Source organism: Mastigoproctus giganteus, chromosome 12 (genome assembly GCF_048544385.1).
Source record: "Mastigoproctus giganteus isolate SK-2022 chromosome 12, ASM4854438v1, whole genome shotgun sequence".
In the NCBI taxonomy this organism is placed as follows: Eukaryota; Metazoa; Arthropoda; class Arachnida; order Uropygi; family Thelyphonidae; genus Mastigoproctus; species Mastigoproctus giganteus.
Window position 1 is genome coordinate 149,708,198 of NC_143586.1, and position 13,369 is coordinate 149,721,566.

General features: G+C 40.6%; 1 protein-coding gene across 1 annotated transcript in view; it reads left to right on the top strand.

Moving 5' to 3' along the window:
• The window catches only part of LOC150077504 (uncharacterized), a 127,125-nt gene extending 115,707 nt beyond the window's left edge, over positions 1 to 11,418 (top strand). Inside the window, exon 4 of the mRNA XM_090385926.1 lies at positions 11,236 to 11,418. Within this exon, the coding sequence (XP_090242052.1) occupies positions 11,236 to 11,418 (183 nt within the window). The remainder of the gene's footprint in view (positions 1 to 11,235) is intronic.
• Positions 11,419 to 13,369: the final 1,951 nt, after the last annotated feature.

The following is a 13,369-nucleotide window of genomic DNA, read 5'->3' on the forward strand; positions in this document are numbered from 1 at the left end:
GGAGTTCGTAACACTTGGTCGGTTGTTAATGCTTTATTATTGTAATCATCATTTTCTTAACGTTGGCTTGAGAGAATGGCTGTAGATATCCAGACTGAAGGTTGTGTATTTAACCACTGGTATCTATATACTTTGCAATATCAAATCCTTTTCAAGGAGATTTCTCCTTAATCTTTCCGAAATTTCACATCCTACTGACAATGAGGTTCATGCACTGGTAAATAATTTGAAAAGAACTGGGTCTGTCCGTTACGAGGAGAGATGTGGACTCCTAAGGACAGCACGTGAAAGCAGTGGATCAATTCGAGAAATGTTTGGAGAGAACCCAACATTATTAGTTAGGGAGGGATCTCGAAGACCGAACATACCCAAGACATTAGTTCACAAAATTTTGCGTTCGACACTGATTAAAAAGTCCTACCACATCCAACTGTCGCATGACCTGCATGGAGAAGATTTTCCACGTCGAGCAGTAATGTGTGCAGAACTTGTCGATCAAATCCAAAATAACAGCTTAATGGACCACACCATGAAATCTCCTTGAAAAGCTTTATCTAATTTCACAAAACTTCATTCCTTTGATGCGGGATGTTACAACAAAAATTCGCTCCTGAAAATTCATCATGAATTATGGGTTTGAAAAGAAAACATTAATAAAAATTAAATTATAATAACATCTCTAACACAAAACAAATACTTGTTTTATGTAAAAAAGAATAAATATACTTATAATGAAATTTATTTAAAAATCACACTGTTTCACCAAAAGACGAAGTGACTTTTGGGACACCCTGCATTATGTCGTATTTTTACACAGAATGTGTCCACATAAAGCATTATCTCAGAAAAACAACAACACTTTCATAATGTCCTAAATCCACTATTTTTCATAACATACTCGCAATCAGGTTATTGTCAGTTGGTGTGTGTACGGTTATTCAGCTGGTGCGTGTTTAGCAGGTCATTCACCCACGTACCACGTGAATCAAATCGGTTTAACGTACTGATAATTGACTCGACAACGAAACACGCTGATAGCACTCACTATAACTACTTGACCTTCCTGTACTTTGAACTGTTCTTGAAAATCAAAAGTTCTGAAAATTATTCTTTCGCAGCTTAAGGCTGATTGCAAATGCGAAATATATGAAGTCTGAGCACAAGTGTTCAGATGGCTGTTATTGTCTGGATTATGTTATTTTAAGTTAGGGGTTGTTCACTTTTCGTAACGCAAGAAGTTTGTTCTTATGTTTCCTTTTATTAATAAAAGGAAGCATAAAAACAAAAAATGTTATACCTCTTCAGCAAGCACGCTTGTAAAGTCCAAAAAAAAAAAAAAAAATGAAGAATTAGTAAAACGCCTTTTCGACAACTTGAAGAACTATCAATGTGCAATGTGGTTCATAAAAACGTTAAACTGTTTCTATACAAAGATCAAGAGCTGAAATCTCTCAGCACAAGCGAAAAAATAAAGGGGGTCTGTATCTGTAACTATATGTACTTTTTTGGAAGGTAATCTTAATATTCTATGGTTTGCAGACCATAGAATATTAGAATATTAACACGTGTTAATATTCTAATGCCCATCCAGAAATTTATTTCAACTACTTGTGTATTGTTTGTAAATTGCATGTGTTCTCTGGTCGATTTGCCTATTTTGCTGGACGAAAAACCCAAGATTGTCAGGGGGGGGTGGGTCCTTGCTATCTACGGATGAGACCGAATAACTCAGTGACTGAGTGAAAAAAAAAAAGCCCATAAAAGCTCCTTGTGTCATTAAGAGGATTCAAACCAGACCGTTTTCTACCCAATGTGAGGAGGATGGTGATGATGCCATTGTGCTTTCCGTGTAGACTACATGTCTAAGTTAGTGGGTTCAGGACAGAGTAGCATAGTTTCTTCCGGAAATTCGGTTTTTTCGTCCAAGAAACTGGCAAATCGACCGTTGAGCACACGCAACTTACACACACATATATACGGATTCGCCGACCGGGCTAGCCGGGTGGGTAAAGTGCCTGCCTAGCAAACCAAAGGTCGCGGGTTCGAATCCCGCCTCGGGCTTAGATCCAAGTACTGCAAAAACCTTGGGAAGTGCATTATGGCCACAGAAGCCGATGCGCCAACAACTACCAAATAAAAAAAATAAAAAATATATATACGGATTGTTGGTTCATATTTGTATAGTTTTAGTCTCATCAACAACTTAGGCGATATTGCCGTATATAATATATCTGTAAATTCCGTGTGTCTGTGGTCGTTTTGCTGTTTGCTAGATGAAAAACCGTAGTTTTTGTGAGAAAAAATAATGCTACCCTCGCCTGATACTGGATAACTCAGCCAAGTTTTTTAAAAGAACCATAAATTCCTCTCGCCATTGACGGGAGTCGAATTCGAATAGGAGGGAGGATATGATGAGAGGAGAGCCTTGTCGATCAATTCGGCCCTGGAAAGATTGTGCAAGGCTCAAGGGGTAAAATGTTTTTCAGCCTGGTCTGTACTTGTGAACAGAAGGGACTGCTTCTACAGCGATGGGCTGAGAGGTGGCAAATGAAGTTTAACATTGACAAATGTAAAATACTACATATTGGAAACAGCAACCCCAGAGCAACGTACCAACTCTGTGGTACTACACTGACAGTGGTAGAGAATGAAAAGGACCTGGGGGTAATTGCGCAGGCAGATATGAAGTTCTCTGAGCAGTGCAGACGGGCTGCAAGAGTAGCTCATGGTGTCTTGTCAATGATATACAGGAATGTTTCTAGCAGGGATAAGGAGGTAATTATTCCCTTGTATAAGGCAATGGTCAGGCTACACCTTGAGTACTGTATACAGGTCTGGAGGCCTCATTTCAAGAAGGATGTAGAGCTGCTGGAACGAGTACAGAGATGGGCAACAAGATTAGTGAATGGAACAAAGGGTTGCTCTTACTAAGAAAGGCTAAAGTTTTGCAAATTACAGTGTCTAGAGACTAGGCACCGGCGAGGTGATCTGATAGAGGTGTATGCTGATGGGATTCTTCCTCTTGCTCAGAATAATCACCTGAGAAGGCATAAATTCAAATTGAGGAAAGAGAGATGTAGCATAGATGTGCGGAAATTTGCCTTTATCCAGCGGGTGGTTGGTTGGTGGAACAGACTTCCATCCCTTGTCGTGGACGTTGATAGCCTAAATAAATTTAAGGCTCAGCTGGACAGGTATTTTGAACGAAGGGAGGGTGAAGTGGAAGTTTTTTTTTTTTTTTGGCTGATGCTGCATAAGCTTGCTTTCTTGCATCATATGCCTCTACTAATGCTAATGCTTCCCTACTCAGTGTAGGGGAGAACGGTGATTATACCAACTGAACTGCCCATGAGGGAAATATAGGGAATAATATGGCCTAAGTCGCTTATATGCCTAAAACCCTACAAAACTAATCAGGAACTTGAATTGGAGTATTGTTCTTTGATCTATTAAATATATAGCGTTGCGGGTATTCGTCTAAAGATATTTATCTAGCACTTTCTGCAATCGACCTGTCCAGAGCGTTGATTTATTACTTTGAACTGCTATAGCCTGGTGATTTAGAACATAAGAGACACACACATAGGTACGTTTTGGAAATAGCTAATTAACTTTTTTTTTTCTAAGTATTCAAAAAAAAAGCTATTTTTGATTTTATATTTTTGCATTTTCTGCCAATTGGTTATAATTAACGTGATTTAGAATACGTTAGATTATTTTTCGTACAGTTAGGATATTGCAGTGGTGTCAAGATGAGTTTTATGGACTTTTTGATGTTTTCAAGCGGCATGTTTTTTCTTCTAAAACCAGGGTTTCTCTTCCAGCAAACATTAACCGAACACACGCAGTTATGAAATATACCGAAAACTCATAGCCTTAGTTGCTTTTCTGTTTAACATATGTGATTACAATAGCTGGTCATTAATCTGGAGAAGTTATCCAGAAAACAAATTATTCCAAATAAAACCAGAACCAAAGCTGTGGCCCTCCAGCTTCCAGAAAAGCAGACGAGAAGAAACAATTTTAGGAAGGCTCAGGATTGGGCATACTTATCTCACTCAGGCCCCGGGTGCCAAGCGTATTTCGAGGCCAAGCGATATTCTGGTGATATATAGAGCGCTCTTCTAAAGTGATTGAAGTTATTTCCTTTTAAGTTCCTACGTTTCTAGCAAAAGCCTTTCTTTTATAACTAGTTCTATACTTGAAAACCACAAGTTAGAACACAGAAAGGAAACACACCTTTCTTTTTCCTATATTTCTTGTTTTATTAACCAACTAACACTTCAACCGCTTGGCCTCCGAGCGGCACTGCTCCTGCCTCCCCGTGGCGGGGCCGGTAATCTGGGGGAAAAGTTATCCCCCAGGGCTAAAAGGAGCAACGATGGATAAAAATGAATATCCACCTCTAGAGCCTTCAAACTCAAGGCTAGACAAACCTAATGATGAAGACGTGAACCAAGCAAAAAGGCTCCGAAGAGAAGTTCAGTGCAATGAAATGCCAAACTTTCTGGTGATACACTCTCTCTCCAACCAACCTGTAGGCAAATTATCACCATTCGTCATCCAAAGATTTCTGGAATCGATTGCTGGAACACCAAAAATGGTTAAACGACTGCAATCTGGAGACCTATTAATTGAAACAGCCAACTCCAAACATTCCGAGTGGCTGCTCAAAACAACGACATTCGGTGGCCTGCCAGTATCTATTACTCCGCACAACACCTTAAATTCCTCGAAAGGCGTTATAACCGAATGGGATCTACTTACAATATCAGAAGAGGAATTAGTTAAAGAACTGAGTAATCAAAAAGTAACCAACGCCAAACGCATAATGACCAAAAAAGATGGAAATCTCGTCCCAACTAGGTCAATCATTTTAACCTTCAGTACCCCAGATTTGCCATCCTCAGTAAAAGCTGGCTATTTAAACTGCCGAATTCGGGCTTATATTCCTAACCCGATTCGTTGTTTTAAATGCCAAAAATATGGACATTCCCAACAAGCATGCAGAGGAGAAGCTATTTGTCCTATTTGTGGTTCCAAGGAACATACACAAGCAGACTGTTCAGCATCAAGTCCCATTTGCCCTAACTGCAAAGAAAGTCACCCAGCATTTTCAAAATCCTGTGAAATGTGGAAAACAGGGAAGAAAATTCAAAAATATAAAATTGAACACAAAGTCACATACCCTGAGGCACGCAGACAGGTTATGTTGACCATGCCCAGTCGTTCATATGCGTCTCACACTCGAAGCTTTATTTCAACAGCAGTACAAACAGATGTATCAATACCCCCCAGCACATCTATGGCTAATTGGGTTAAAAATACACTATCTAATTCAGGAAAAGACACACATCAAACTAAAACCAGTGAATCGACCAACACTCCAATCAGCATCCCAACTGATACTCGGACAGTCTCGCATGATAAAGAAAAATTAAAAACTACCAAAGACAACAAGAAACCTGAATCATCCACCAATAGTATGGAAGTAGATGTACACTCAGATCTTGAGGAACCCATACTAGAACTTCATGCAAATGACACTATGGATACTGGGCGCCCCAGCTTCCCAAAAAAAGACCGGAAAAAGTGCTCAAACAAAAAACAGTCTGATGAATCATCCTCAACTAAACCTAAATGAACCACAGTATCTTACAATGGAATTGCAGAGGTTTTCGTTGCAACACTGACGATATTCAATACTTAATTAACCGATATTCTCCAGCTGCCTTCTGTCTACAGGAAACTTACCTGACCTCACAAATTTCTCCTTCGATAAAGAACTATTGCCTTTATCGAAGAGATCGAAATACCGCTAATGCTGCCCATGGTGGGGTAGCAATCCTAGTAAACTCGAAGATCCCAACTAGATATATCCCAATCCAAACTGAAATAGAAGCTGTTGCTGTTCGCATAACTCTCCATAGTGCAATAACACTTATCTCAATCTACCTACCACCAAACCGTTCTTACTCTTTAAGAGATCTTGAAGACCTGTTTATACAGATACCTCCACCTCTCTGTATATTAGGGGACTTTAACGGGCACCACCCATTATGGGGTTCTCCCAAATTGGATAGACGTGGCCGACTAATTGAAAGCTTTTTAGAGGCACTAAATTTCAGTATACTCAATACTGGTGCACCGACACACGTACAGCTCCCAGCAGGACACACATCAGCAATAGACCTCACAATTTGTTCACCAGTACTAGTCCCAACCATAGAGTGGAATGTAATAAATGATCCCATGGGCAGTGACCACTTTCCAATAGTATGCAACTTTCTGATAGCAAAGACTCCTTCAATTCAACCGTGCAGAAAGTGGAAATTTGTCCGAGCAGACTGGGCAAAATTTCAATCGTCAATCGACCTTGATGAGGAAAAAATCCGCCTCCAACATATTGATGATGCCACAGATTACATCACGTCGCATCTTCTAAATGTGGCTAAAAATACAATACCACTATCAAATCCCCCGGGCCGAAAACATCATAATTACTGGTGGAATGACAAATGCACCACAGCAAAGAGAGCAAAAAATAAAGCTTGGAATTTGTTTCGGCAATGTCCGAGCACAGTCAATCTTATTAACTATAAGAAATTAAGGGCAAAAGCACGCTTCATACAAAAGCAAGCAAAGAAAGAATCCTGGATCCGTTTTGCCTCTAGTTTTCACAGAAATACTGATTCCAAAATAATATGGAAAAAAATTAGACAGCTGTCTGGTAAGTTTCCTACCATACCTTCTCCAATCCTCTCTTGGAATGGGAAAGATCTCTCTAATCCAGTAGATATAGCTAATGCTTTGGGAAATACTTTTGCCGAAATTTCAGCAGCAACAGCCTATCCTACCTCATTCCAAAGAATTAAAAACACTGAAGAAAAGCATGCTATTCATTTTCAAACTGCCCGTCTTCTCCCATATAACAAACCTCTGCAATATTCTGAACTTTTACATGTCATTAAAACTGCCCGCAATGGTGCTGCCGGGCCAGATGGGATTTATTATGTCATGCTACAACATCTTGATGACAAAGCTTTGCGCTGCCTCCTGGTCTTTTACAATCGCATATTTTTAGAAAATGTTTTTCCAGCTTCTTGGCATCACTGTACAGTTTTGGCATTCCTGAAACCTGGAAAAGATCCATCCAACCCGAATAGCTATAGACCCATATCTCTCTCAAGCTGCCTCAGCAAAATTCTTGAGAAAATTATCCACAGAAGACTCGTCTGGATCATAGAGTCGGAACAGCTAATGAGCCATAGTCAATATGGCTTTCGTCAAAACAGGTCATGCCTAGATCTTATGGTCAAGGCTGAATTTGCCGTCCGTAATGCTTTTGTCAAACGTGAACATCTAGTAATGGTTTCAATAGACATAGAGAAGGCTTTTGATACCACTTGGCGGTATGGTATACTTAGTGATCTTTACCTTCTAGGACTACGAGGCAACCTCCCTATATTTATTGAGAACTTCTTACATACTAGATCATTTCAAGTTCGATACCAACATGCCCTTTCCACAACTTTCATCCAGGAAGAAGGTGTTCCACAGGGATCAGTACTGAGTGCCACTCTTTTTGCTCTGAGAATAGATTCTATCACTAAGCAGCTTCCAAATACAGTTGAGACTTACCTTTATGCAGATGACCTTTCCATCTCCTGTCATTCTCAAAACATGAGGTCTGTTGAAAGACAGCTTCAGATAGTCACTTAATAAAATTCAACAATGGGCAAGCCTCAACGGCTATCGGCTCTCGCAGCAGAAAACAGTTGCCATCCACTTCTGTAGACAACGCAAACTCCATCCAGATCCTGAACTTCAAATTTCTAACATCGTTGTCCCAGTCACCAGCAACATCAGATTTCTTGGATTAATCCTTGACAACAAGTTAAATTTCCTAGACCATATTAAAAATGTACGGACGTCATGTCTAAAAAAGTTAAACATACTCAGAGCTTTATCTGCCCAAACATGGGGTGCAGATCGTACCTCGCTTCTTCGTTTATACAGGGCATTAATCAGATCCCGTCTCGATTATGGTGCTCCTGTCTATGATTCTGCCAGAAAGAGTGTATTACGCTGGCTTGATCCAATTCAGCACAGTGCTTTGAGAATTGCAATTGGTGCATTCAGAACGTCGCCCGCACATAATCTCTACATTGATGCTCACGAGCCCCCACTAGCTTTACGCAGGAAAACACTGTTACTCAAATATGCTGTAAAGATACAAAGTTGTGCCTCTCATCCCGTTCAGTCATACCTTTTCAACCCACCATTTGAAATCTTATACAGAAACAAACCTAGCATAGTAAAGCCAGCTGGTCTTCGCCTTCTTGAATTGGAGCAAGTTTGGAATATTTCCGTCCATTCCGTACAACAAGTAGCCACATGTACTCAGCCACCATGGACTCCTCCTCCTCTTCCAACCTGTGACACTTACCTCTGTCAATGGAGAAAGAATACTTTGCAAGCATCAAATGTCAAACAAATTCATGCAGTTCACACTCAAAGATATACTGACTTCTCCCCAATCTATACAGATGGCTCTAAATCTAATTCAAATGTTGGAGCAGCTGCAGTGTTTCCGAATACAACTGTATCAGTTTCCCTTCCATCAGAATTTAGTATATTTTCTGCTGAATTATATGCAATCAAACTAGCTTTAGAAAATCTCTGTTCAGACAGTTCCTTCAAATCAGTTATTTACACTGATTCCCTCAGCTCAATCATGTCGTTATGTAATTCCTCAGATGAAGTCTACCCTATTCTTAATGAAATCAGAAGCTTATTACTGAAAATTAAAAAACGCAACCAACTGGTCACTTTTTGCTGGATTCCATCCCATTCTGGTATTTTAGGCAATGAACTGGCCGATAAAGCTGCAAAAAATCCAACTACTTTTGATTTAACCAATATCCCTGTTCCAGCATCAGATTATGCACTAACAGTTCATGCTGCTTGCATATCACAATGGACAGCACTCTGGCACTCTCAGACTAATAATAAACTCTTTCAGTTTAAACATGATCCAAAAATCTGGCACTCCAGTATCCGTACATCGAGACAAGAAGAAGTAGTCCTTTCAAGGGCAAGAATAGGACATACCCATCTGACCCACCTTCATTTACTCACAGGAGATGATCCACCACAATGTACACATTGTTCTAATAATTTGACAGTAAAACATATTCTTATTGGCTGCCCCTATTATAAACAAGCCAGAACTTCATCCTTGATCTCACTGGTTAATCTCCATAAACCAATAACTCTTGAAAATCTCATTGGTGATAAGGCAAATATTTCTGAATTTTTTGACTTTCTCAGGCAAACTGGGCTTTTCAATTATTTCTGATTTCAGATTTTCTTTTGATTTAGGGAAAACTCATGTTTTAATATAATAAGTGAATAGGCACATTATAGCCTTAGCAGCTTATGTGCCATTAAGCCTCCAGAACAACAACAACAATTATCTCACTCACCTCTATCTATTAACTAATGACAGCGCTCCACAATGTACATCATGTCAAGTACAACTGACCATTCGCCATTTGTTAGTGGACTGTCCCCACCTTCAGAACATCCGCTTAGATACTTTTAAATCAATTGCTAAAACACAGTCATCAATAAATTTATTGCAGATTCTGGGAGATGATTCTAATAAAAAGGAACTATATACTTTCCTAAACCGGATACAAATATATCATAAAATATAGATATTATTTCATATTCACTATTAGAAGACACAATATGGCCCAAGTAGCCTTTGTGTCGTTAAACCCAACAACAACAACAACAACAACAACATATGTGAGCTCCTGACGTGCACATACACACATCTCATGCTTCCATGATTTCCCTACCACTTAAGTTAGTTTGCTCGATTTATAATCTACGCGATAGAACACTGATTATAATCACTATCCTCCCCATACAGGGTGGAATGGAGGGTCATCTGGATTCGAATCCCGTCAATGAAGCTATGAACAATTATGGGCTTTTTTTAACTTGGCTGTGTTAGTCGTTTCAGGCAAGGACAGCGCTATCCACCCTCAATGTCGGGTTTTTCATTTAGAAAATCAGGCAAATCGTCTAGAGTAAACATCGGTGGATAAGATGGATCTTGGTTTCCCTATTATCATAGTTTTTTTTGCCCGATTTATAGAACACAGACAACTTACAGATTGATTGAACAACACCAGTTGAAGAGCACTAATTAGTTAGTTGAGGAATATTAACATTTTATGATATTCTCTCAACTGAAGCTACTATCTAGAAACTTTTATATGAATGAGTCGTTGTTTTAGTAGGTTTTTAGGAGCATTACGACTAGGGCATATTGCGTCGTGTATACTCTCTTTAATTACGTGTGCTCTGTGGTCGATGTTCCGTTTGCCGGACGAAGAACCCAAGTTTCCGGGAGAAAAAACCATGCTACCCTCGTCTGAGACCGACTAACTCAGCTATATTTAAAAAAGACTCATAAAAATTCCTCAGATCATCGACATTACTCGAACTCAGTTCTTTTCTTCCCGGTGTGGGGAGGACGGCGATTTTACTATATATGCTATCCACGAGGATATAAATGAGTCGAAAGATATGCCTCGGTGGCGTGTGTTAAACAAGCTCGTTAATTGAAAAGAAATGTTCGATTTATGGTGTCTTCTCAGTAGCATGATGGTTATAATCACTGTTCTCCCACACCGGGAGGAAAATACCTTGGGTTTGAATCACTGCAATGACGCAAGGTACTTTTATTGGCTATTCCTCACTCTGTGGCTGAGTGAGTCGGTCTCGGGCGAGAATAGCGAAGTTTTTTTCCTCACAGAAAATCGGTTTCTCGTCCAGCTAAACAGACATTCCGACTAGAGAGCACATGCAATTTACGAACATAATGCGTATATGTAGGTGACGTTGTTCTAGAGTAACCCTAATATAATAATTTTTTACCCGATTTGCGATTGTTATTGCACTGTTTTGGACACATCAGCGACTTAAACAATATTTGTATAAAATAAAATAAAACAGAATAATATACAGTATAGTGTGTATACTGTATATTATTCTGTGGTTAAAATCTGCTCATAGGTGCCTTAGGATTTTAACAACATAAAATTTTATTGCTTAAATCGTTTGCACTGCATTTCTTTATGTTAAAGTTTATCAACATGTTTTATAAAAACATTAAAACTTTTAATTCCTCCATTACATTTTATTTATTGTTCTCAGTATTTATTGCGCAATCAGAAATTTAGTAAGGAGATATCAAGCTCTTCGAACCTTGCCATTATCAGGGTCGAAGACCCTAATAATGGCAATAACCTCATAGACCCGATAAGCGAAGAGAGCACATTTTCTTTGCTGTCAAATAGTCTTCGGAATTTGGATTTAACTGATAGTGAAGTGCAATAATTGCTGGTGCAGTTCTATTGAGAACGAAACGAACTTCGTTCATAAAAAATTGTTCAAAATGATTATTCTAAAGCCACTTGATAACTGCCAATGTCGGAAAGTCACAGAGTCAGCATAGTGAACTATTGAGATGATATATCCGAATTGATTAAAAATTTTTTTGATGCGTATTTAAAAAAAAATTAATTTTTATGTTTAAACAAAATACAATGCACTTTTTAATGGAACACTCATTAGAAATATAATCATAAAAATTATAGTACTTTCTTTACGTAGGTAATGAATTTGATCATCGGTTAGCTAGTTTTGACTGAGTTATAATGGAAGGGAAAGGGCCTGAATGAAAGTGAAACCCATTTCAGTTTGTATATGGAGTCAATACTCGCTGATTATACAGTAAAAGCGGCCATGGCCCTGGGTGCCAAGCGTTATAGTGATCAGGCGATTCCCTGAGTGATTTGGCCCCAAGTGTCAAGCGATAGTGACGGCCCCGGGTGCCAAGCGATCTTCCCTGCGACTTCTACTGCGATTATATTAGAGAGATACGCTTTTCCCTTTGAGGTCACACGTTTTTCCTTCCGTTATTCAAATATATATACTAAGAGTTCTCTTTCTTAAAGCATAAGGAAGAAGTTTCAGAAAGGAAAGTAACCTTTCTTAATTTTTCTGTGTATTAACCTTCTATTTTACTCGCTTGGTCACTTGGTAGCACTACTCCTGCCTCCCCGTGGCGGGGCTGGACCTGGGTGAAAAGACATCACCCAGGACTAAAAGGAGTTTAATGGACCAAAAAACTAACAACACAAGATTGGAGAAAGTTAACTCTAAAAAATGTGATGACTTACAGCTGAACATGTCTCAGGCTAAGAGAATGAAAATCAACAGCTCTCTCCCCTCGACGTGGGCACCTGTACGTGGTGAGGGGACCTCCCAGTGACGCTGCTGGACTTCCAGACTAGCATCACTGGGATCCAACGCCCACAGCCTAGGTTCCGGGCTTACATCAATGGAATCCGGCGTGTTTGCCGTGCGCTGCGACCCGTGGAAATTCGGAAAGGGGGATCCTGGTGGTTGAGGGGCCCAGCTTCAATACACCACTTTGGCCCCTGCTTCGACAAGACGGGTGGTCCTGGAAGGCCCGGCTAGGATCAATCGGCTAGTAGGCTCGCCTGCGAGGGTCAACCGTGTCAATGCCACGCCCATACCCTCATGGTCCGAGGGACAGGATTCAGGCTGGCGGCGGTGCGGGTATAGTGTCTGGGTAGCCCTGGCGTCCCACTCCCGAGCGCATTTATTGCATGCCGGGTAGTGGGCGTCTCTTTGGGCTCCGTGGTGGGTGGGGAGCCCGGGCACTGAACAAATAAAAAACCTCTATGAATCCTGAGAAACTTACTCCTTCAGGCCCCTCGACGTGGGCACCTGTACGTGGTGAGGGGACCTCCCAGTGATGCTGCTGGGTTTCCAGATTAGCATCACTGGGATCTAACGCCCATACCTTGGTTCCAGGGTTACATCTTTGGAATCCGGCGTGTGCAGCCGTGCGCCGCGACCCGTGGAAGCGGAAAGGGGGATCCTGGTGGTTGAGGGGCCCAGCCTTAATACACCACTTTGGCCCCTGCTTCGACAAGACGGGCGGTCCCGGACCGGCTCGACTGGGATCAATCGGCGGGTGGTTTTATACTGCTAGGGTCAACTGCGTTCCAATAAGTCTCCCTCCCTATGGTCCTGGGACGGGATAAAGATTTATTGGTAACGTGGGTATGGTGTTCTAAGCGAACTCGGCGTCCCATTCGTGTACGCAGTACCTGCTAGTTCACGAGTGGGCGCCCCCTCGTAGGGCTCCGTGGTGGGTGAGGTACTTAGGCATCAGACACTTTCTCTTTACTCATATGAGTAATTTAAATCCCCTTTCTTCTGGGGCCCCAACAAGGCCCCTACCTAATCGAGAAGA